At 44.0% G+C, this 23,790-nt stretch overlaps 6 protein-coding genes across 6 annotated transcripts; 3 read left to right on the top strand and 3 right to left on the bottom strand.

Annotated features, from left to right (window-relative positions):
• Positions 1 to 892: 892 nt before the first annotated feature.
• HETIRDRAFT_331291 (uncharacterized protein) lies at positions 893 to 1,711 on the top strand (the record flags this gene model as incomplete). Its single annotated transcript, XM_009554517.1, has 4 exons — positions 893 to 1,130; positions 1,208 to 1,431; positions 1,518 to 1,628; positions 1,685 to 1,711. The coding sequence occupies 4 exons, from the start codon at positions 893 to 895 to the stop codon at positions 1,709 to 1,711; spliced, it is 600 nt and encodes a 199-aa protein (XP_009552812.1).
• A 2,520-nt stretch (positions 1,712 to 4,231) lies between these two features.
• On the top strand, positions 4,232 to 4,813 carry HETIRDRAFT_108038 (uncharacterized protein; the record flags this gene model as incomplete). The annotated part of the gene is made up of 1 exon (XM_009554516.1): positions 4,232 to 4,813. One exon carries the CDS (start codon positions 4,232 to 4,234, stop codon positions 4,811 to 4,813), a length of 582 nt encoding a protein of 193 aa, XP_009552811.1.
• A 673-nt stretch (positions 4,814 to 5,486) lies between these two features.
• Positions 5,487 to 6,165, bottom strand: HETIRDRAFT_242057 (uncharacterized protein; the record flags this gene model as incomplete). The annotated part of the gene is made up of 4 exons (XM_009554515.1): positions 5,487 to 5,536; positions 5,589 to 5,845; positions 5,904 to 5,991; positions 6,039 to 6,165. Coding segments are annotated over 4 exons (522 nt in total), but the record flags the coding sequence as incomplete, so codon positions are not given.
• Positions 6,166 to 17,440: 11,275 nt separating this feature from the next.
• Positions 17,441 to 18,923, top strand: qor18 (quinone oxidoreductase 18; the record flags this gene model as incomplete). The annotated part of the gene is made up of 5 exons (XM_009554514.1): positions 17,441 to 17,576; positions 17,645 to 17,782; positions 17,852 to 18,393; positions 18,449 to 18,631; positions 18,703 to 18,923. The coding sequence occupies 5 exons, from the start codon at positions 17,441 to 17,443 to the stop codon at positions 18,751 to 18,753; spliced, it is 1,050 nt and encodes a 349-aa protein (XP_009552809.1). The 3' UTR covers positions 18,754 to 18,923.
• A 416-nt stretch (positions 18,924 to 19,339) lies between these two features.
• qor13 (quinone oxidoreductase 13) lies at positions 19,340 to 20,632 on the bottom strand (the record flags this gene model as incomplete). Its single annotated transcript, XM_009554513.1, has 6 exons — positions 19,340 to 19,387; positions 19,441 to 19,620; positions 19,681 to 20,225; positions 20,305 to 20,442; positions 20,500 to 20,536; positions 20,585 to 20,632. The coding sequence occupies 6 exons, from the start codon at positions 20,630 to 20,632 to the stop codon at positions 19,340 to 19,342; spliced, it is 996 nt and encodes a 331-aa protein (XP_009552808.1).
• Positions 20,633 to 21,770: 1,138 nt separating this feature from the next.
• Positions 21,771 to 23,210, bottom strand: qor14 (quinone oxidoreductase 14; the record flags this gene model as incomplete). The annotated part of the gene is made up of 4 exons (XM_009554512.1): positions 21,771 to 21,857; positions 21,960 to 22,139; positions 22,207 to 22,964; positions 23,054 to 23,210. The coding sequence occupies 4 exons, from the start codon at positions 23,208 to 23,210 to the stop codon at positions 21,771 to 21,773; spliced, it is 1,182 nt and encodes a 393-aa protein (XP_009552807.1).
• Positions 23,211 to 23,790: the final 580 nt, after the last annotated feature.

Below are 23,790 nucleotides of genomic sequence, written 5' to 3'. Positions count from 1 at the left end.
AGAATACAAAGATAAGGATCGCTTGTCAATCCTCTGTTGACTTCTATCAATCTGCAGAACTATTGAGAATTCCATGCCGAAGGTGAGCATGTGGAACGATCCTTGGAGCTGCTTGGTAGAGCGGTCCATTCCTATCGTTCTAATATCTCACCCAATAATACACTGATCACCTTCTATTTGCTTGTTTGTTGGCCCTCCCCTGCATATCAAGCAACCATATGTAATATGGCAACCTCCAAGTTTGTTAAGTTGCGCATCTGTATGATCATTGTGCATGTCTGGAGAAATGCAAAAATTCTGAGTCTTGAGGGGCATGGTATGCTCCATGATTAGCACTCGATGGTCCGATGGTCCATCGCTAAAAACATAGTTGGAAGAGCAATGCCTCTCGTCACCTGATATCGACATTGCACCCACGGTGGTAAGAACACTAATCTGGCAGTATCATATATGGAACAAAGCAGAAGACATTTTAAAATAACATTCACTTTGACATGCCTCACTGTCTATAGTAGAGATTTCAGAGAGATTCGCCTAGGGCGGCGCATATGATGGTCGTTGTTCGACGTTTGCCAATAATTTGAGGTTCGATCTTTTTGATCTAGGTAGACTAGATGATCCCTGCTTGAGTGTCAGTTATGAACACCATCCAGACATGCCCATAGAGTTTTGGCTTACCACTGGCTTACCGCAATATTTTTCTTCCAGACCCCGACTTGTTTTCGTGACGGTTGATTGCGGAAAGAACTTCGAGGACCGACTGAGGCCGCTGAGCCCCATTTGATTACGTAATAAATGGGCGTTCAAACCACTGTCGACGGTCGCCCAATGTTGGCACGTACAGCACTGAGCAACATCTGCATTGTGCCTATCTGCAAACCCCACTGTAATTATGAAGATATACTCTCTCGCTGTCGTCCTTTCCCCTCCATCTGGTCCAAGTGCCATCCTTAGCCAAGCATCCGACTTATCTTCGTTCTCGTTCTACCAGAAAGGCTCTGTTGGCGAGTTCATGACGTTCTTCACAAAGACCGTCGCAGAGAGGACTTCTCAAGGCCAGCGGCAGACCGTTCAAGAGAACAACTACACCGCCCATGTGTACAACCGTGGTGGTGCCGAACAGCTGTCTGGTGCGTACATCGTGATGTTGTAGCCGTTTGATCAGCTCACATTCTTGTATCGCGGATCGCATCTGTGCATGCTTCAGCCGTCATTGTTACTGATATGGAGTACCCTGCCCGACCTGCATTCTCCTTGCTCACGAAGATCCTTGACGAATTCACTGCCAAAGTCCCCCAGTCCTCCTTCTCGAACCCCTCCGCTATCTCGTTCCCCGACATCAACACGTACATCCAGAAATACCAGGACCCTCGGCAGGCAGATAATATTATGAGAGTACAGCAGGAATTAGATGAGACCAAGATCATTCTGGTAAGCATCCGATCCCTACATCTCTGAGAGATTGTTTTAAGATCATGGGTCCTGCATTGTCGGATTTGAATCACTTTTGCATTCAGCATAAGACAATCGAGTCTGTGCTGGAGAGGGGAGAGAAGTTGGATAACCTGGTCGAGCGCTCGACAGCGCTGTCGGCTCAGAGCAAGATGTTTTACAAGACGGCGAAAAAGGTTTGTCGTCTTCTACAATATCTTGCGTTTTTTCTCAAAATTAATACCATCATTAGCAAAACAGTTGCTGCTCCGTTATGTGAAACACACTACTCAATATTACCTCTCTGCTTCGTCTTCCGCATCCATACACTATCTGTCATTCCGGTGTACACTAATCTTCATACCCATGGACTTCTTTTTTTTGCTGCTTTGCCGTCACTGGTATGCACCGCGCGGCGCGCAGGCATGGTCGCAGCATAGCTTCATTGAGTCCGAGTCTACGTTTCTCAGTAACACATGGTCTCAGCAACTCCTTCGCACTACGGCAAGCAAATTCTTCACAGTGCTGACAATAACTATACGCATTTCTCGTCCGAGCCTTCGTTTCGTCGGGAGAGGCGTTACCGAGCTCTGATGAACGCGAGGTCCAATCATGATTTCACAATGACGATCGTTGGGTGGGCTGCGACCAGAAGCGGATGTTGACAGAGCGGGATGTCGGAAATCAAGGAAGCGAAAATGATCCTGTCTGACAGATAGATATGATCCATACTTGCCTCTCTACGGTGGCATGAACTGTCACAAACTGGAGAGTTCTGGAAGGATTACCTATACCCTACCGGTCCGTATCAACATACTTTGGGCGACATCCGTGATGCCTCCCAACGTGTCTGTAACTGGAAGTAGGCTCCGTTGTCATTTCTACTTTTCGCGGTGTTAATTGCCTCGCGTATGTTTACGCTCGACGCGAATTCGACGACCCTTTACGTTTACACTGGTTGGTGAGTCCTTTGCCGTTCGTCTCAGCGCGATTAATTTCTTTCCTGAATCACCTTCGTGTAAGCTGTATCGATGGTTGCTTGTTATACTCGAGCTATGACGCTGCCGACCGCTGGGTTACTGGAGACGGTTGTCATGACTTTTTTTAGAACCACCTGTCGCCTGACAGTGATAGAATATGGAAGACTGCAATCTTTGAAGCAGAATCACTGGAGTATCGAGTCGAGCGCTGTGCACAGTTTCATAGCGCTGCCGTGTAGCCCAGAGGCTCTTTCGGGTCGTGGTCTCGGTTTGCTTGGCCATGGATGGTCGTTGTCACACATCTCCTGCTGAATTTCCTCTCATCTCATGGATCGAATATTGTGCCCTTCCTACTTCAAATCCTTGGTCCGGACACATTCAATACGAAACGAACTGGGTGCCGACAGCTCTATGTATCTCATTCATATTGTGATTATGAGCACGTTGTATTTTCAACCACTAAGATATCGCATAGGTAGCGCGAAGTATGTGAACAACATTAAGATCCTTGCTGTGGCTCGCATCCTTTAATGTGTTTCTATAGAATGAAAGACTTGGACAGATCATAACTTAGAAAAGGCGATTTGCTCTGCACTGGATCCTCATACATTGCATCTATTTAGAGACTGCCCTTATCATGAGTGCCATAACTGGTCTTATGTTGATATTCGTGAACCTTGACATTCTTCCAGATCTGCAAGGTTGACCTAGTTCCATTGATACAATGAAAAATCCCACAATGTGCTTGCTGCCCAACACATCTGGCGCTTCCCCAGTTAAGATGCTATCACCAATTTCCTTATAGGCTGACCTCATCATATTTCGACCCCAGACTTATGAATTGTCATCTATCATTATTACAACGTCTGCCTTTCATCTAAAAATCTAACGCCATTCATAAGACATATTGAAGAAATCTGCATCTGGAGTCCAGTGGATGCAGTCATGGCCTCGCAGGTTGTCGAACAGTCTTCCTTGCGATTCGGACCAAGGTTTGAGTACATGCTTAGCTCGAATGGTAGACAACCACACATCCAGAAATGACCCGCAAATCTTCCAATCATAACAAAGCTCCAGGCGGGGTTAAGTACCACGTCACTCAGGTATGCATCAAGGCATGTCGATCATTTATAATTGATATATTTCCTCCAGATTCCTTTGAATGCAGTGATTGTTGGGGTACATCGTTGGGCGAGCCCAAAGCCTGTGGGTCTGCTTAACACTATACATTAACGTTATATCTAGCTGTGAGGTAATGTCTTATGATCATCACCATCATCAGTACGCACACATTCATGGATCGACGTACGCACAGTTTCTTGTATGTGTTGGAGTAACTCATTCACTGACTCGCAGCATATTGACTCGCACGATTCCCTTTCAGCGTTCCGCTGCTCTCGCATTCCCTAGCGGAAGACGCTATTTCAGCCTGTTTCCATACCGTCGACCGAGCTTACTGATTTCCGTGGTTTTATCAGTAAACACATGGATCGACTTCACTCTACGATCACCAGTCGAGAACTCCGTTGCAATGTACAGGATGTCAACCCCATGTTCTGGCTATACCCTGGATAATCTCGGCCAATCTTTCAGAATAACGACCTCATATTCCTTGTAAGTTCGAATGGGAAACCCTGTAGTCGTGTCCTTCCATTAGTGTTAACTGACCTTCGATGATGACTTGTGGGATTGTAGACATACATGCTTGTGAATCACGATATGCTCGGACCAGCCAAGGTGACAGTATAGAATCCCTCTGGTGCTGCTATGCCACCACAGAGTCCCCCGTTTCCCGCAGCATTGCCATGGCGCCTTCCACGATGGCTGTACTTTCTTCTTCAAACCCATCCTCACTATTTTCCTACGTTGGTCTTGCCGTCACCATATTCGTATTCACCTCCAGCGTTCTTTGCATCAGTGTCGCTCTCTACCGTCGCCAACAAGCCGAAAAATGGGACAGACGACGCAGACAAGCCATCATATCACCAGTGTTGTCACGAGACTGGAAATCGTCGTCCCTCACATCTCCACGTCGACTTCTCCTTGCGTCTCCCGGTGAGAAGCAGAACTACAGCAAGTCTGATATCAAAGGCTCTTCGAGTCCCCACACATCTTTCGATCACACTAATTCTACTAAGCCTCTTTTCGCCGATCGTCGCAATCCGAAGGTTCGGTTCGGGAAACCCGCTCCTTTGATCGTTGGGAGACCAAACAGCATCCAAGAGCGGATCACATCGGTGATGTCCAAGGAGATGATCCCAACTAATATTCCGGTCATCGCTCTGACTCTTCCGAGCCCCTCCTACGATCCTGCCATGTGGGTCGATCACCAGTCACGCCGTTCAAGCCACAGGAGTATAGTCTTCACATTCGAGGGAGAATATTTGAGCGCGCCGCTATAGCTGGGTCTGGATGACTAGGGGTACGTTGAATGCGTTTAACTGGCCGCATGGTGGGGCTGGCCCCGTCTTTTATCAAAAACCACAGCTCCTAAAAGGATAACTGTCATATTTCTCCAATTATACTGAACGCATAACCTACATATATACTTACATATACCCCATTCAGTATCTTCGTTCTTTTTGCTGGGTTCTCTTACAGACGCGGAAAACTATACTGACTAATTTCTTTCTCGTCGTAGTTTCTTCATTCTACATGGTTTTATCTTTCTTTTTTGTCCTCACGCTAGGGTCCACCGTTTTCATGGAGCGCCAGTAGAGACAAGAGATGGTGGGACTTACACACAAGAGCAGACACCTTGCAAAGATTGCCAGATTCTAGGTCTTGCGCAGACTAGGTACACGACGAATGTCCGGTTCAGATTTAAATTCTGAGACTCTACTATACTCATAAGGAATGTCAATTAGCGCGCACTTCACTCTGCGAGTTCTTCGAATAAGATACACCACAATCACCCTCCGGGCTTGATCAAACGTTATTGGGGGCTCCTTGTCTGCCGTAAGAGTTGTCGTTTGCGGCGAATGCATACTGTGCGCCATAGTTGTAGGTAGTGGCCATGGCAGGAGCAGCAGTATCCGGTGGGGCGGTGGTCCCTGCTTGAGGCCACTCGAGAGCCTCTTCCTCTTCGAGTTGACTAACATAGTCGGACACGATCAGACAACCCCCTGCGAAAAGAATATGAGAAAGATAGACTAGTGGAGCAATGAGATGATGCACAAAGTTCGACAAGCCAAACAACGACGTAGATCCCAACCAATATTCCGCGCGCGATCTCGAAACCCTTCCTGCAGGCTGCCCGATTTAAGTCGGTGTCATTGGTGCTTTGGCAGTCATTGAGATCCTGCTGTCCGATCTTGTGAAAGAGCGTATATAGGAAATAGGCGCCAGTGCCGACATTGAATCCGAGATGGATCCAAACCATCGATGAGTATGCGGACACAAAGCCCTTCTTCTTGATGATAACGCCGATCAAACTATGAAAAGCAAGCACGTATAGGCGTAGATATCATAACGATAAAATGATGCACATACCCGAAAAGAGATATAATTGCGAGGAGGGTGTAGACGATAGATGCAACGTAAAGCGATCTCTCATTATTTTTCGTCAAATGTAAGTCCTCTCCAAGAATGTCAGTAAGTAAGGCATGGCAGAACTTAGAGACGCACTGATATGTCCAGTCTGATACCAGCCAATTGTACCAATTACACCACCTGCGATGATTCCAAGGATGGTCATCACAAAAACGCCAAATCTGACCGGCAGACAGCAGCAAAATTTGCGGGATCGAACATAACCCATGGCTGATGACAAGTCGATTAAGGGTTTCGGCGTGTGTGGATGATGGAACGAGCGTAATAAAGGACCAAAGGAACTGAGAAGAAATGCGCGCTTAGGGTAGGGTACAGCGAAACAGAAAAAAAAGTTGGGCGTTGAATCGAAGGAGGCGCAGCCTGAGGGATCCATCTACGGGCAAGTTGTCTTATATACGATCCGGCATATTACCATTTGGAGGCGATGATGCCAACAGATCGTTTTGATGGGAGTCAACGTCGTTCCTTGATGTCGGAAACGAATTTCATGGAGATTTATGCGGCAGAAGAGGACCCCCGAAAATAGGCGGGGAGGCCGGGTGAATATTTGCCAAAAGCCGGCAAAAATGTGCGGACAACAAAAATAAAAAAATCGGCCCTTTTTTGCCGGAAAAATTCAGGCCTGTGTAAGATTTGCCGCAAAATTCTCGGGTTGAGCCATTTGACCCGTTCAAGCCCCCAAAGTCCCAAAATTTTGCCGGACAGGCCAGTTCAGGCCTTTAACATGCTCGAAATTTCTTAGATTATGTAGTTCAAGCCTTTTTAAGGCTCACAAATGTCAGAATGAGTACACTACAGTGGCACAAAGCACACAGAACATGACAGACAAAAGAAATCTGCTCCAAACAATCACAACTTGTTCACAGTGCCATCACCACCATTGCCAATACTGCCATTCTTCTTGCCTCCTGTGCTGTACTGATGCAGTGCCTGAAGTTGATTCACTGCAGCTACAATGGCTATGGTATGTTTTGATAACTGGGGGTAGAGTTGAAGGGATTGTTTATTTGAGGACAAGGGCTGAGGACTACAAGGGAAGTTTTACATTGAGAAAATTAGCAATTGAGAGGTGGTGGTCTGGCAGAACACTAAGAAATTCCAAGGGAACAAGAATGTGAAGATTGGCAGGGGCTTCTAATTGAGTATGGGTAAGGTTAATGACCTTGCTGTCTAACATTGTGAGCTGTATTGAGTGCAAGTTGAAAACTGTTGGTTTGAGGCTTGAGCTGGCAACTTATGAAACTTGAAACATAAATTTAAAGCAAAAAAAAAGTAGTCTACAGGCTTCAAACTAGCCAACTGTTAAACTGCTAGGTTCATCATATGATTGCATGCATGTAGAGGGGTCCCTAGGCTATCTAAATAGTAACCATCCAACAGATGAAGACTACTGCTCTTTGTTGTGCTTGTGCAAGGAAGTAGTCATTATTGTTAACTTTGTCTTCAAAGAGATGGAGAAGGTGGTCCTTCATAGATCAATGACTGTTTATGATAGGACCATCTTCTTCAACCTAACAGATGACTTCTTATGGATTCTAAGAAAGGACTCTGAATGTGGTGAGTCCTTGATACATAGTAGTGATGTAAAAGTGAGTGAGGCTTTGAGATAAATCTAGGCTTTGTCAGACTAAGTATGATACTTTGGATCTGGCAGAGTTCATGATGCATGAGCTAGGAAGGTAGCTAGACACTAGGCATAGTATAGAGATCAAGTTATATATAAAGTGAACAAGCTGAGCTTTTTAAAAGCTCATCTTGACTATTTATAGTAAAAGCTATTTAGGGCTGGATCCAGATCTGTTCCATGCTTCTAAACTATAAGTATAGTAAATAATTAAGATGTGTAATCTGTAGTTGAGAATTCTGGAAGTCTTGATCATGATTGGAACTCTGTAGTCCTTGATGTAACTAAGTATAGTGACTATATCAAATGTCTGTCTGCATCAATAAGCATTAGGCACTAATCATGATCAACATTGGTAAGCCACATAGGTAAAGAGAGAAAGATGAGTCATAGTGTCATAAGCATTCATGTGTTAGCATGTAAACGATAATCAATCCAAATCCATAGTCTAAGTTTGAGTTATATGCATAGCTTATAATCAAGCCTTAAGTTATATTCTAAGATGCATGTCAAGTTATAGTCCTAGTCATCAATATTTGAGTTTGGTGTGTATTGCCTGACTTTTTTTCTAGTCTACATATAAAGCATGTGTTAGGATGCAGCCCTAACACTGACTCTGCAAACTTGAGCTCTCATACTAGATGACTTATTGACTACTATACTACTACCTTCATCAAAAGTCACAAATATGATTAGGCATATGATAGGAGAGACCAGATTCTATAGAACAATAATATGTGGCCTTGACCCTGTAAAGAGCCTTCTTTGTTTGGATTATTTTAGGCCTAGGGGTTAAAAAGCCTTATTTTTTTTCCAGATTGGCCATCTGGCCTTCCAACCTATTTTTGGGGGTCCTGGCAGAAGGTAGTGGAAGGCTAGTCTATATCAAAGTTTAGGCTTGACTTACCCCCTCCTAGACACCAAATATATAAGGGGCTCAGATTAAAGTAGTTATCAGTTAGGGAGTCATGTAGGTGGCATTATCAGACTGTTATTGAAGATGATAAGACACTAATTTGCATAAATTAATAATAATCAGATTAGATTTTGCTGATATCAGTGTGGATTAGATGTAGTGTCACATCTACCATAAACCATAGTGCTATCAGACTCTCTTGTCTTGACTCTCTCATCATTTCTTATAAGCTCTTAATAGTGGTATCTTGACAAGACAAACTATATTCTCTCAGCCATCAAAGTATAAAACTAGTCAGTTAATAAGTTCCTTATTATATTCTATACTTCCAAGAATAACAGAATCCAAGCTTAAGTGTGCCACAACCTTACTTTGAAGAATAGGATACAGTATGGGCCCAAATTAATACTAGATGCCTGGCTGGCTAATATACCAAAAGACTCTTATGCTTAGATAGAGATAGCTTTGAAACAGAAAGTGGCTGGGATTGTTGTGGAGGAGTTTATAAAGGCCTATGGTCATATAGACCTCTATTGACTTTCAACCCAGGCCAAAACAGATGATTTTTGCTTGGATTTTGTGCTTGTATTGATGGTAGCAATATATTAATCAATCATGCCTTGTCTTTGGGCCATACTAATAGATCTCATAATGGCAGAGAACAACTATGAGCTATAGTGTGTGCCTCATCAATAGCTGTTATAATCTAACAGCTTCAAAAGATATAAGATTGAAATAGCTGGTTAAATCAGCTATTTTAGAGGTAACATTTGGGTAATGAATAGCAAATATGTATTTTTCCTGTTTCTAGCAATTTGAAGACTTGATCCTTGTTATTATTCTTATTGATTGCTAGGGCCCAAATCTTGAGTGGGGCCTCTCTATTATGTATCTCAGACACAAGCCTATGGGGCATAGAGTTTAGTCAGTTGACCTATCTCTAATGTAAGGCATGGTAAGTAGTATTCTCTGAGAAAACAAAGCACTAACCTGATCTAACTACAATTCTTTCAAGGGATTGATCACTTTAATAAGTCCTTGACTCTGTGTTAACTCTGCTATAACTGTAAGCATTGTGAAGACAAGTGACTTGCCTACATTGGTTGGTAAGAGAATAAAAGTATTGTGCCCCTCCAATATCTTGATTATAGCTTCAATTTGCCACTACTGAGGTCTGTAGCCAAATATCTTCTTAGTTGCATTGACTGATTCCAATCTTGTTAGTGTTTTTGGAAGCTAAGGCCATTTTTCCCAGTAAATAGTTATATTATGTTAGGGATTAAGTTCTTAGAATAGAGGGACCTAGATTAAGTACTTGAGAGTAAGGATTTGGAGTTTTTATTTCTAGTAGGTGTTTTAGAGAGTGTTCTTAGATTAGGATCTATTATTTAAGCTAGAATTATAGCATTTTATGTTTTTTGACAAGGTGGTAGCATGCATACAATCTAATCTTTGTTAATAGATCTGAGATATTAGATAATCAGTGATAATCCTTTTGGGGTTTGAAATAATTTGTAGCTAGCATACAAGATAATATGCCACTATATAGACCCCCTTGATAATTACTACTTTAATACAAGACTCTTTACTACATAAAGGTAAGTGATCTTGTATCTGGAAAACCACCCCCTTGTATTAAGCTCTAATTAGCTATAATGGATGCCCTACTATACTAAATTATAAAAGATTAGGATTAGACATTTTTAGCTTACCCATCTAAATCTGTTCTAATTAGACATAATTTTCCTAAGTTAAGAATTATTAGGATTGATTATAACTTGAAATTTCGGAATAATAATAATAAATTAAGCATCACAGTTCTCATAGCTTTTTATAGAGTCATGTATATTAAAGCACTAGTCAAATAACCTAAACACAGAATATACCTTATAACAAACTTGCCTTTTGCCAGAGTTGAACCAACAACCTCATATATACAAGCACCCGGAATAGATGCTCTAAGCCACTAAGCTACAAGGTCTTATATATGAACTTGGTAATCTAAATAAGTAGACATAATATAGACAACCTCAACATCTCTGATTTTATTCAATATTTATCTTTTCTCTATCTAATAAATAAAAAGGTCAATAAATACCCAAAAAGCCAGAGCTTTCAGGATTTAGTTTAAACACCAGCTAAGAAGTCAATAAACCAATGGAAAATAAATAATACACTTTATATAGGGTAAAAACAAATTGTGGCACTTACACAATTTGGATTTAGAATGTGTAAAACTATGATTGAGTATAATATTCAATGGGACTCTACTAGTATAGACAATGCTACTTTAATTTGCAAATTTGATCAAAAACATGATTATGAATAATTAGCCATAATTAGCTCAAATTAGTATCATTAATGATTATCAATAATTAAGATCTAATAAGAGAGAGGGGTTTTCCAAATAGCCACTAGTGAGGTGGAGGGTGGGGACAAGGGTATATATATGGCATGCCTATGTATAAATAAGCACAAGATTGTTAGAGATGATCTTGATATGCTTAGTGCACATATTTCCTACATAGCAGGCAAATATATTATTCTGGCACTACATACTAACATGACTGTCTTTTCCATAGCCCAATAACTAGAGAAAAACACTAAGTTTGAGCATCTTCTATATAATAAGGCAATGGACAGTGTGGATGACACTGAGAATTGTAATATCAATAGTGGTGATGATTATGTGCTGCACAAGGTATTAACCACTGTACTAATAGACAAGGTCTGCAAGGCTGCATGTAGCACATTTCCAAGCCCGACCTACATATTGTGTTCTGTAATGACCAGTAGCAGGCATTGGCTAACAATGACAACTCTAATGATCTTGTACACAAGGTCAAGGTACTGAGATCTTCATAGCTCTTATAGTGGCTGCCAAGATGCCAACAAAGTGGCTGAGTATATTAATGTATATCCCTCTCTTTCTATATTCTCTGTAAAGGCAGCTAGAAAGTCAGCAAAAGAGCTACAAGATAATGGTGCAGGCATATATGAAGAAGAGTAATATGCTGAGACAGTATAAGATGTGCCACATCTTTACCTTCTTACTGATAGAGCAGTAGTACTTACTATTTCCTACTGCTAATTAAAGACTTCTTGGTATGGAATTAGTGCTAATATTATAAAATTAGAAACCAATCCAATGCTCATAATATGTTGCTCCCAATTAGGAAATTAGACACTTTTAGATGCTATTAACACTTTTTGATACTTTTAGACACTATTAGATATAATCCGGAGCTAATACAAGGGGGTGGTTTTCCAGATGAGCCTACCTTTTTCTTTGGCATATAGGCATTACCTTCCAAGTCTGTATAGCCTATGATTATGCCCCACTCTATCTTATACCCACCCACTATCAGGATGGCTGCCTTGTCCCACTTTACCTTGACCTCCTCTATATTCTCTATATCACCACAGATGTCCCAGAACCCATGAATAGGCAATTTTGTCAAGGTTCTCTTGGATTATATATTGTCAATGAACATAAACTATGTGCATAACACGATCATAATATGTCCTCCTACTCAATTTAGCTCTCTTTTGCCAGCATACTGCTTTCCAAGCCATCCTCTTTAGAATCAATATACTCTATTTATGTCTCTCCTACATCATCAACTCATTATTCAAAATCAAAAGCTGGCCATGACATGTTTACTTATATAACATGGACCATCTAGTAGTTGAAAATGTCTCACACTTTTTTTCTTTTGCTTATACATATGCCTACCAATAACTGCATGTCTAGTGTAAATGTAATATCCATAGGTGCTTATATTTAGAGCATCTGTAAGCATGAGCACAACATAAGTGCAAGTTGCACCAGAGCAGTCATATAATAAGAAATCAAAAAGTTTGTAATAGAAAATAAAAGAAAAACAAGAGAAACACAATAAAAATAAGAAAAGTTAGAGAAAGCAGAGGTTTTTCTTCAGTTTCTCAAATGTTTGAGAAGGTTTCGATAGCCAGATATATTTTTTCCTACTAGCTCCTACCTAGTCACATTTTTGTGTAAAGTTTCCAACCTTGTCCTCTTAGCCATAAAGGATAAGGTGCTATGTAGAACTCTATAGGACTTTTTAACTGGTTATCAACTAGGAGGTATTAATAAGTACATATTGTGAGCATGGGAAAATGAATATAAAATCATGAAAATAGGCCAACAAAATGATAGCTTATAGCTTACTCAGTTATATATGTATACATATGGAAACTAAACATAAATGAATTAGAAAGGCTTGGATGGCTAGAGCACAAATGAGATAATTCGAGTAAGTAGTTGTGGAGTTGGGTGTCTATCAAAAGTCCATATAGTAGCTTGAATAGTCTGTACAGCTGCACTAGACCACTAGAGGCCAAAAGTAAGACCCTGGTTTTATTATGATCATGCTTATCAGGCCTTTATAGTAGTCTATTCCAATAATAATAATCACAAATACTAGGCAGCCTCACTATATGAGGTATACACTAAGATATAGGTAATATCCTTGGTCATCTACTCCCAGCAGACACACCTATTACTAGTCAAGTATCATAGGCTATACTTCAGATGGCCAATATGGGCTTATATATATTAACTCACAGGAAACAGAGCTCCTTGTCCTTCTTGTTGGAAGGAGACAAGTACAGAACAAAGAGTAGTTGTTAAGAAAGAGTAGCAGCTTAGAGAATACCTAGAGGATACATATATAGGATTCTCATGCCCTTTCCAAAGTAGTATAAAAGGCCTATAGAATAGGCTAAGGATCTTTAGTCTGTTCTCTTTTGTTTTGTACTATCTTCTTATAGTACCCATCAGCTACAGATAGTGACCATCACTATCTTCATCTGCAATATCATCAACTTTTATGCTATACATATAGTTGAGACCTTCATCTATTCTTCCTCATTGAGTGACCTAGTGAAGAACCTCCTACTCTTGGGGTTTTTAAATAAGCAGTTTATAACAGGTTTCAGAGTGCTCACTAGATATGACTTATAGCTAGTGGTGCCTTTCTAGTCATCACTAGATCACCCTTTGCTTGTTTTAGACTTCACTTCTAGAGATGTCTTGGAAGATGCCTATCTTCTAGACAATCTTGAGAGAATTCCTCATCTAGACAGTCTCTATAGACCATACTAATAGTGACTATACTCAGAGTATTTATTCTGTTCCTTCCAATAAATTGGCTCTTAATTTCACAATAAAATAACTATGAAGATGACAGATAAAATTGAAATTAGAATAGGGACTTTGCATGCTCTTGTATATAGGCCTTACTAAGTAAGCAGATTGTATGCAAAATTATAAGGTAAAGTGCATGTAATACCACACCAAGACTTGAGAATTCAAAAGATAAACTTGACTATGTGCAGCTTTGCTTTGCAGCTTTGCTTGTAGACTGCAAGGTTCTGTTATGCCACAGTTGAGGAAGTAAGTGATGCTTAGTAAAATAGTATAAGGAGTAGCAAGGGAGTCTCTATAAAGTATAAAGAGAAAGGGATTATGAGACTTGCAATGTCTAATAAGCATGCACAATAAAGCATGCTATAAATAGAAGACTACAGAGCTAGACTTTAATATGCCTGCATGTGATAATACATGGTACATACAATTAGGACTTGGCAGTCTTGGCATCATCGAGAGTGCTTTTCCAAGTGGTTATGCTACACATGAGGGCTTTACACATGCCATGAGGCACCACTACACAAATAGCAATAAATGATGACATTAGGCCGCAATTATAAACACTCTCATATAAGGTGCTATAAAACTATTTGCACAAGGCTACAAGTTGTGCACCAAGCCTAACAGGGTGTAGCTGACCATTGATGAAGTCCCATTTAAGGGCTACAAATGTGCTATAAACTAAGTGATCATCAATGAAAAAGGTACAAAAATAAGGGCCTTAGTACTTAGAGAGGTGACATGCTTATTATTGTCTTGTGCAAGTACAAGTGGAGATTGATAGCAGCAGTGTATGGATATAGGTGTAGCCAGTATGCAGCCACAGGTAGGCAATAAGCCTTCACTTGTTCTATATAAGACTATGAGTAGTGCATAGCAGTGAGAGCAAGAGGCAGAGTAGTGCACAACAATGCATCAATATGGCAATAGCACATACCACTGCCATATCATATATTGTTATCCCTCTGCTTGCTCTCCCTATCACTGCTGCCACTGTCCAGCACTACCTCTGCCCATACTCATCTTGTATAAGCATGGGCACATCTTATCTTAGCATATCTCATCTTATCTTGCTACTAGCTTCTTACTCATCGCATTGCAATAGCACAACCATGCTTAATCTGAGCTTTTGTTGTAGTGCTTGGTCTGATGTGTCTGTAAAGTCTAGTGCCTATAAAGTCCAGTGCCTATAAAGTCCAGTGCCTGTAAAGTCCAGTGCCTATAAAGTTCAGTGCCCATAAATTCCTGTGCCCCAATATCCCTATATGGATCTTCTATTATATCCTATAAGGTCCTTCTTGTAAAATTCCCATATAAAGCTCTCTATAAGGTCCCATCCATTAGATTCCCCTATAATATTCTGCCTTATGAGGCTCCCCCATCAAGGTCCCACCCATAAGGCTCTCTTGTGAGGTCCCCTGTGAGGTGCTAGGATGCCATTTCAAGCTCCAATGGCTGCAGAGGCATAGCCCATTCTAGTTGCTAGGATTACTAGGAGCACCAAGACATGGCTCACTCTGCTTACCCTATTTGTCATGGATGCTTGCTTTGCTCACATGGTGTCTTATGTAGCCTACATAAGTGTAAGCAAGGACATATGACTTGAGCTATTAGCCCAGTGCCACTATTTCTTATTGTCCCCTTCTATTTATTATTTATTTATATGAAAAAAATACCTGCAAACAAAACCAAGAGCCCAGAGTAGTTGCCAAGCTAAGCACTTGCTAAATGCCCCCTTATAGTTTACCTAAAGAAATCACTGCAAGATAGTACTAGGGAAAGAGAATTCCCTATGGTTAGGTCAGCCCCAAGCACATGTGCGCTGACCAACTCTATTTCAAACTCCGACACACTCTGTTTTGTCTCCTGAAGCCTATGGGACAGTGGTCTCATGTGGTTTCTTACATGGCCTATGCAAGCATAGCCATTGCTTAAGTGCCACAATTTTCCAGTGTCGCCCTCTATGTATGGATTGGTACTATCTAGCATAACCTCCACTCATGCTTATCCATAACAATCACTACCTTATTTTGTCTTGTCTTGTCTTGTTAGTGTCACTACCCACCATCTCTATCTGCTCTTATATAAGACAAGAGCAGCCTCACTTCACCTTATCTTGCTGCTATTGCCCTTGCCATCCACTATTACTGCCCATGCTTGTACAAGATAAGTATGGCCTCTTCTTGTCTTGTCTATCTTGCAAGTGCCACTGCCTACTATCTTTTCCCACTCTTATACAAGACAAGCATGGCCTCACCTTGCCTCACCTTGTCTCACCTTATCTTGCTGCCACTACTACCACCTCTGCCTGCACTTGTTCAAGACAAGCACAGGTCTGTTCTTTGCCTACTGTATTTGCCTATGCTTATACAAGATAAGTGCAGGCCCATCCTGTTTGCCACTACTACTGATCACCTTCTCTACCTGCACTTATTCAAGATATATATAGATCTATTATTCTAGCACTGTTTTTGCCTATACTCTCCTGTTGGTTATGTGGCTCTTAGACTGCTTCTTTGAAGCATAGCTGGTTCTTTCTATTGCAGGCCCTGTACTCTTATGCAGAGGGCCTTTGATCCTATAGTGTACTTTAGTATAGTTTGTAATAACTGATATCATCATGGTTTTACCCTTTTCTTTTAAAAACATTAGATTAAGTAAAGAGTAGTGATAAGCAAGATATTCCATGCTTTTCATTGTGCTCACTATTGTCTTACAAGAGAACTAATAATCCTAGAACTATCTCTGGTTATAGATAGTGATGTCTCTCAGGACATCTGCCTTACCTTATAAGACTTAACTAGAGTCACTATCCTATTTTGGAAAGGATCAAGCTTGGATTATCTACACAGACTGACACTGAGATATTGAGTCATCACTAGCTATCCCTAGACATTTCTAGCTCTAGTGGACCTAGCTTTGCTAGGTCTCAGCAGTTAGATTCCTGATGTCCTAGCCTAACCTCCCTAATCTTTTCTCTGGTTCCACTATAAGGGAAGGCAACTGCTCACTCAAATCACCCTATTTGTGCTCTGGCCATCTGTACCTCTCTAGTGCATTTAGGTTTAGTTTATAAAGGTTTAACAGTCATTTAGAAACAGCTGTAACTTAGAGATTGCACTAAATAATAGCAAATTCAAGATACATCGCTATTTTAGGAAATTAGTTATTAACCTTCAAAACCAAGGGGTTTGATAAGCATCTGTTAATAACGCATTATTAACATCTGTTATTAACCCGGTTAAAAACTAGGAGTTCTACACAGCACCCTAGTGGAGGGATTCTCACTGGGGTCCAGGGATAGTACTCACCGTCCCAGGAAGACACCTCGTAGGTGGCTTTCGGGGGTCCTACTCATGACTACTCATGATTCTCTCATCATCCCAAGCTCCCCAAGAGATAATGTCATCATACGTTTCGATTGGAATATATGAGCACGTCTTGCGCTGTCTAGCACTTGTCTAGCGTCGGTATCCAAGGGTGTCCAACCCATCGCATTTCATTTCTTGGCAATATGGATTTTGCTCCAGCCGTATCGTGACCTCGAGGTCAACATGGAGCGGCTTCTGCTAAGCGGGCGCAGTGTGGGTGCCCGTTCTGCTCGGTAATGCCTGAAAATTGACTCCCAGGCCCATGTGGATACATCATGCAGATAATCGATGTCGTGCCCGCCATCATGATAAAAAGGCAGCCATCGGTGGCCTCTCAATTAAGTATCCCCCACCGAGCCACCTTGTCGATCATAATTCAGTCTCACATCCTCCATGGCCCCTAGCAAGCATTTGACAGCTGTCGTAGCAGAGGGTGGTTCTACCGTTGTGAAGGAGGTTGATGTTCCCAAACTTGGTCCAGGTCAAATCCTGGTGAAGGTTGTCGCTGCTGCTCAGAATCCTACCGACTGTGAGTATCTCGATTTTTGAAAATCGAGAAATCCATGTAGTCTTATGTTTGATGTTCATTTCTCCCAGGGAAGACAGCTCTGTGGGGCAAGCGATACGGCTCTGTCTCAGGGTGCGACTTCTCTGGAGTCATCGAAGAATTGAGTTCCGATGTGCCAGCGAGCTTGAGAAGTGTGGGCGATCGTGTCGCTGGGATCGTTCATGGAGGTAAGGTGTTTTCATTTTTTTGTCCATCTTTGAGACATTTCCGAACAATCTTTGTGTCTGTTCTTTTAGGCGTCTATCCTAATGGAGCCTTTGCCGAGTATCTCGTTGTTGATGCTGAGCGCGTTCTCCACATCCCTGATAGCTGGTCATTCGAGGACGCTGCCCAGCTCGGCGTTGGCCCTTACACGGCGGTCCAATGCCTATATCAGTCCCACAGTTTCGCCACGCCCCTCGCGCCCACTTCCACCCCGACTCCGTTGCTTATCTGGGGGGGTGCAACCTCTGTCGGACAGTATGTCATCCAATTTGCGAAGTTGGCCGGCCTCCACGTGATTGTCACCGTGTCCCCGAAGAACTTCGACCTGGTTAAGTCGTTGGGCGCGGACGAGGTATTCGACTATAACGATCCTGAGGTATCAAAGAAGATCAAGCTTGCCACTGGAGGCAAGCTGGCGCACGCCGTTGACACCATCTCGGAGAATGATACGCCCCGCCAGATTTCAGAGGCTCTGAGTGACGACGGCGGGCGTGTTGCGGCGCTGTTGTTCTACAAGAGCCCGAGACCGGAGGTCAGCATCAATCTCACCCTCGCCTATGACTTGCTTGGAAAGGTCCGTAACGTCTACGACTTTTCTGTCCATGGATCGAAGTTGAAGAGACAAGTAGAGCTATGACTTTCCATTCCCGTGGTCGCCTAAGACAGACGAAGATAGGGATAGGGGAAAGAAGTTTACACAACTCCTTCAACAGATCATTGATACTGGAAAGATCAAGCCCAACGCGACATTGATCCTGCCTCAGGGATTAGCGAGCGTTGCTCAGGGCTTTGAGTACCAGAAAACCGGAAAGGTAAGCTGCATTGTGTTGAAGACGAGAATATCATGCTGATAAATACCGCCACTGTTAACACTCGTAATCAGGTTAGCGCGCAGAAGATCACGTACAGAATTGCGGACACTCCGAGGTTGTGAGCATACAAACAGGAAAGCGAAATAATTTATGTATGTATAAAAGCGTCCAGACGGGGTATAACTTCAAGAAGTGAGAGTCAGAAGCGCTCTAGACAGCCTCTTATGACCATCGTATAGTACAGCAACCCAGTAGGCATACAAGATAATATAAGAGAACAAATTGCTTTGTCTTGTCAGGTAGTGCTTCGATGTCTCCACAGAGTACCCACTGCTGAGCATGTGTTTCCGGGGACGGCGATCCCAACCTCAGTAAGTGATTGACCGGCGAATGCGATACTTTGGTGCGTCAGCGTTCTCTCTGGGTTTCGGAAATTGCCAAATGTTTACCACTCGCTGGGTAACTGTTCTTTACTCCTCAGTTCATCTTTTTGGCGGTCATCATATTGACCAAAGACATAGAACCTCTACGAACCGCTGCGTTGACTAATCTAAGCACTTAGCTTGGAGAAAGTCTATTATACAATTCACAGGCTACATTCCTCGATAACTATGACGCCGGTGTGCTAACACCTCACAAGCTCCCAATGGTCAGATGGGAATGTTTGTTGACTGATCATTCAACGATGAACAGCTGACACGGGCGCGTTTAGTTGGGAGTATCGGAAATTCTATAAGTGATTTTTTCTCCACTGACCTGGGGACACGTTTATCAGCGCGAGACGGGCTCTGGGTACTGAAATCGCTCACTTTTCCATCCCGCATGTACTGCATGCCTTCCGGTACACTGGCAAGGCCTTTCGGCAGGACCGTCGTCGCATTTGGTCTGACCTTCCCGGTGGCCAGAAGGTTGGTGATCAGCCTTGCATACTCCTTCCCTCTAGCAGTTTCGACCTCATTGGCTTTAAATACCTGAGGGAAATTGAAGTCCTGCATCCGGGCGCCCGCCATATGAGCCAATATCAAAATGAAGATCAATGCAATCCTCACCTTGCCTAAAAGATCGTACGCAAGGCTGTGCACGACCTTGACGTTATCCCTCACCGTCTTGCAGGGCAGGATCACAGATACCACACCTCCCTCGTCGCTGAGTGCATCGGCAAGCTGCTGCGGGGTCTGTTTTTCGCTGATTGTGTCCACGGCAAACTTCAGTTGGCCGTTCGTGATTTCCTTCACCTTTTTCGATGCATCTGGGTCTTTGTAGTCGAAAACCTCGTCCGCGCCAAGAGAGCGCACCAGCTCAAAATTCTTCGGGGATGCAAACGTGATGACTTTGAATCCGGAAAGCTTGGCGAATTGAATGACATATTGTCCGACGGAAGACGCCCCGGAAGAGACGAGGAGTGGAGTGGAGTCAGTGCCCGGCGCAAACGGAGTGGGGAAGTTCTCTTGAGACGACCAAAGCGTTTGTGCTGCCGTGAATGGTGCGATTCCCAGCTGAGCAGCGTCCTCATCGGACCAGTCATCCGGCACCCGAACGACGACTTCAGAGGGAACTGACAAGTATTCGGAGAATGAGCCGTTGGGATAGAGGCCTATTAAGGAAAAGCAGCGTGTCAGACTCTTTTTTGACGATAGGACGGTATTAATGGGATGCTGTGAGAGTCACCTTACCTCCATGGACGAATCCAGCGACGCGTTCGCCGATGCTTCGCACGTTAGCGGGGACCTTAAGACCTATCTCTACAACGATTCCAACAAAATCACAACCAGAGATGGCTCCGACTCTCTTGCCATACTCAGCAGTCTTCCCTATATTGAGAGTGAATATGAGTGTCATGGAGAGGTCAAAACTGAGTTAGTGCTCACAATCAGTTGGGTTCTGAGCGGCAGCAGTGACCTTAACCTAGATATCGTCAGGTCCTGGCTTAGGGACAGCCGCATCGCGAAGCACAATGCCGTCCCCGGTGACGACGATGGCTTTCTGAGTGGGTGGTACCATGTTGTCTGACAAGAAGAGGAGCGACGAAGGAGGACAGTGCTAGTTTGGCTTAGCTTAAGACAGGGTCTGGCTTCGCATTTATACTGTCCCAGAGACGCTACGGGCACGCTCCCAATAGGCAGGCAGCTGACTGTCGCCATACAGTCAAAGCCCGGGTCAGTCATGGAAGTCGCAGGGTCGGTGGAGCATCTGCCGAGGCCGTCTGAGATCATGTCCTATGCTTGAACTTGTCATCGGTGCTAGTAGCAGTAGACGCAGTAGAGCCGATAGCAGTAGATGTAGTAGGGAAGCCAATGATCCTGCCGCCGCGGTCACAGAAAGCCTCGGGCACATACCTCCATGGGCTTTTTTTCCTCAGCAAACTGATTAATAGTCGGTGACGAATCGATTGGTTGTGTCTCTCCTATCAGGCTTGCTAAAGGTTTGTCAGCTCCCATGTGCATCAAGCTCCAAGTGTTGACTGGAGGGCTGTGGTATGGGTTATATAATCAAAGAACTTAGGCTACGGTTCCGGCTATGGGCGACGCCGGCGACTTGGGTTTACTGGAGCGCCTAGGACCGCGTCCGGTCTATCATTCGGGCTCGTTGATAGATATTTCCACATACGGCTCACGAGCTCACAGGTCAAACTCAGGGCTCGTGCATGGAAATAGCCGAAGCGCGCCCGAAGAAGTTCGAAGAGTCGTGGATTCATGGTTAAAGTTCGTGGAGAAACTCGTCGCTCTCGGGGGAGGCTTGAGGTGATCAGAAACTGTCCCACCAGCCGTCAGAGGATGCTTATCGACTCAGATTTTTTCCACTTCAGGTCAAGACGTACGTCAAATAATATCATCGCCGAGAGTCACCCCAGGGGAGTGGCATTCATGAAGCAAAGAAGCAAGGCCTTGCAAATCCCGACGCTGAACGCCGATGAGGCCAAGACTGATAACGTTCAACGACGACCTTACTGCTAAGTTCGAAGGACAAGAACACGCGGAAGGGTGTACTTTATCGATCCCCGTGGTCCTTGTGACCTGCAGACGTCATCTATTCCAGAGAAAATACTGGCACGTATAAATAGGTGATACAACCGACCATGTTACGAGAACCAATCAGGAAGGGTTACGCACAAACACAGCATGCACCGTAACAAAGGAGGTTAAAGAGGCATTAATACATCATCTTTCGCCTCGATTCTGATGTCGGGCGTGTCAGATATCCGGTATGTCACTGTTGTCCCCACGGTCTACCAGAAAAATCGAATAGAGTCAGCAGAACGCCTAGTACGGTGTCGACATTTCTCCCTTGAAAACGCCCTGTGCGACGAAAGTGTACAAGAAGCACTCACATTTCCTTCCATCATCATCTCAAGTCCTTGCGCGACGCTCGCCAATCCGTCTGGTAGAATAAGTGCAGGAATGGGCTTGACTGACCCGTTGGCGATGACATTGGAAATCAGTTGTGCGTACTTCTGCCCCCGGTCCCGTTCTTCCTCTTTCGAAGTATAGGGCGCAGGGTAATCACAGTTCTGTCAGAAAACGGCAGGAGAAGTAAAATTGAACGTCAAGATGAATGCAAGATTGTTTTGGACGCACCTCGGGCAGTAGCATGAATGGGAACGTCCAATGCACCTCAACCCCTGGGCGGGGACTGGCATACTTCTTACAGCTTGATACCTTGCCCCCTTCACGACTGAGGGATCGCGATACCTGATATGGAGACTGCCTCTCGGAAACGATGTCGACAGCGTACTTCAGCTTGCCATAGGTGTTCATTCCGATGCGCATGGAAACCTGTGGGTTCGTGTAGTCGAATACCTCGTCAGCACCGTAATCGCGCAGGAGTTCAAAGTGTCGTGGTGCACACGCTGCGAATACACGCAGGCCGGAGAGCTTGGCAAGCTGGATCGTGTATAGTCCGACGGACGTCGCGCCGCCGTAGACGAGTAGCATCTCGCGCTCGTCGTCAGGTTTGGCCGGGAGGTCTTTGAGTTCGGAGGGGATATGGAAGTTGTGTATATGATAGAGGTATTGGCAAGCGGTGAAGGGTGCAATGCCTAATTGCGAGGCATCCTCCAGTGACCAACTGGACGGGATATGGACTGCGATGTGTGCGAAGGCGACGACGTATTCGGCAAAAGAGCCATTGGAAATTAGGCCTAACGGACAGTCGTAATTAAAGCGAAGAGGGCGAGGAGATCGTGTGAACCACCCGCCTCCATGGACGAAGCCAGCCACTCGATCGCCCACCGTCCATTGATTTTCTGGAACATCGGGTCCGATCTGTACGACAGTGCCGGCGAAGTTGCAGCCAGCGACAGCACCATATTTTTTTGCGTATACCATCGTCTGCCCTGCGAGAAAAGGTCCTCCGTCAACTCCGTCATCTCCCTGTTAACGCAGAGTAGTGGACATCGGGTAAGACTGCCAGACACCTACGCACAGTCGCATGAGGATTGGGCGGCTGCTCCAACTTGGACGAGGATCTGATTCGTGCCCAGCTTTGGCATGTCGACTTCCTCGAGGTCAACGTAGCCGCTCCGAGCAACGACAATGGCCTTATGGCGAGTGGGCAACTTCTTCATAGGTGTGGATGACATGGGAGCCCTGCGCACGGACTTCGAAAGTCCAGTGTTGGGGAAGAGGTGGGTCGCGGGAGACGATGGGAGTATATCAAGGTATATCGACCTAATCAAGCTGCCGGCATCCTATAAGAAATACGACCATCTCATCACATGAGAATTAATCTCGATTGAACAGTTAGATACATAATTACCGAGGCCGAGTGGACGTGCAAGAGAACCTCACAGGTCTGAAAAAACGGGGTTTCTCTTCGTTCACCTCAAGAACAAGCAGAGGATCGAAGAAGACTGTGAGTTAAGTTTCAGAAGATGCACACCAGGAAGAATCGTGAGATCTTCCATGTTTTACGCACTGACGAAAACGCCGTCGCCGAAATCTCAGGCCGTACAGTTAGCCCTGACCCTGTACCCAACCGGGGCCGACAGGAGCTCAGATGACCCACAAATGCTGATCTCAAAGGCAGAAAGAGCGGGCTGTGTGACTCTGACCGAGACCGCGCCTCGAATTGACATAACCCACCCATCAGCGGGCAGTTGCAGTGGACAACGCAATGCAAGCATGCCCGAGGGGAAGGTCGGCTGAACACTGGCCGATGGC

Source organism: Heterobasidion irregulare (genome assembly GCF_000320585.1).
Source record: "Heterobasidion irregulare TC 32-1 unplaced genomic scaffold scaffold_13, whole genome shotgun sequence".
NCBI classification, from domain to species: domain Eukaryota; kingdom Fungi; phylum Basidiomycota; class Agaricomycetes; order Russulales; family Bondarzewiaceae; genus Heterobasidion; species Heterobasidion irregulare.
This window is presented reverse-complemented; position numbering and strand designations above follow the sequence as displayed.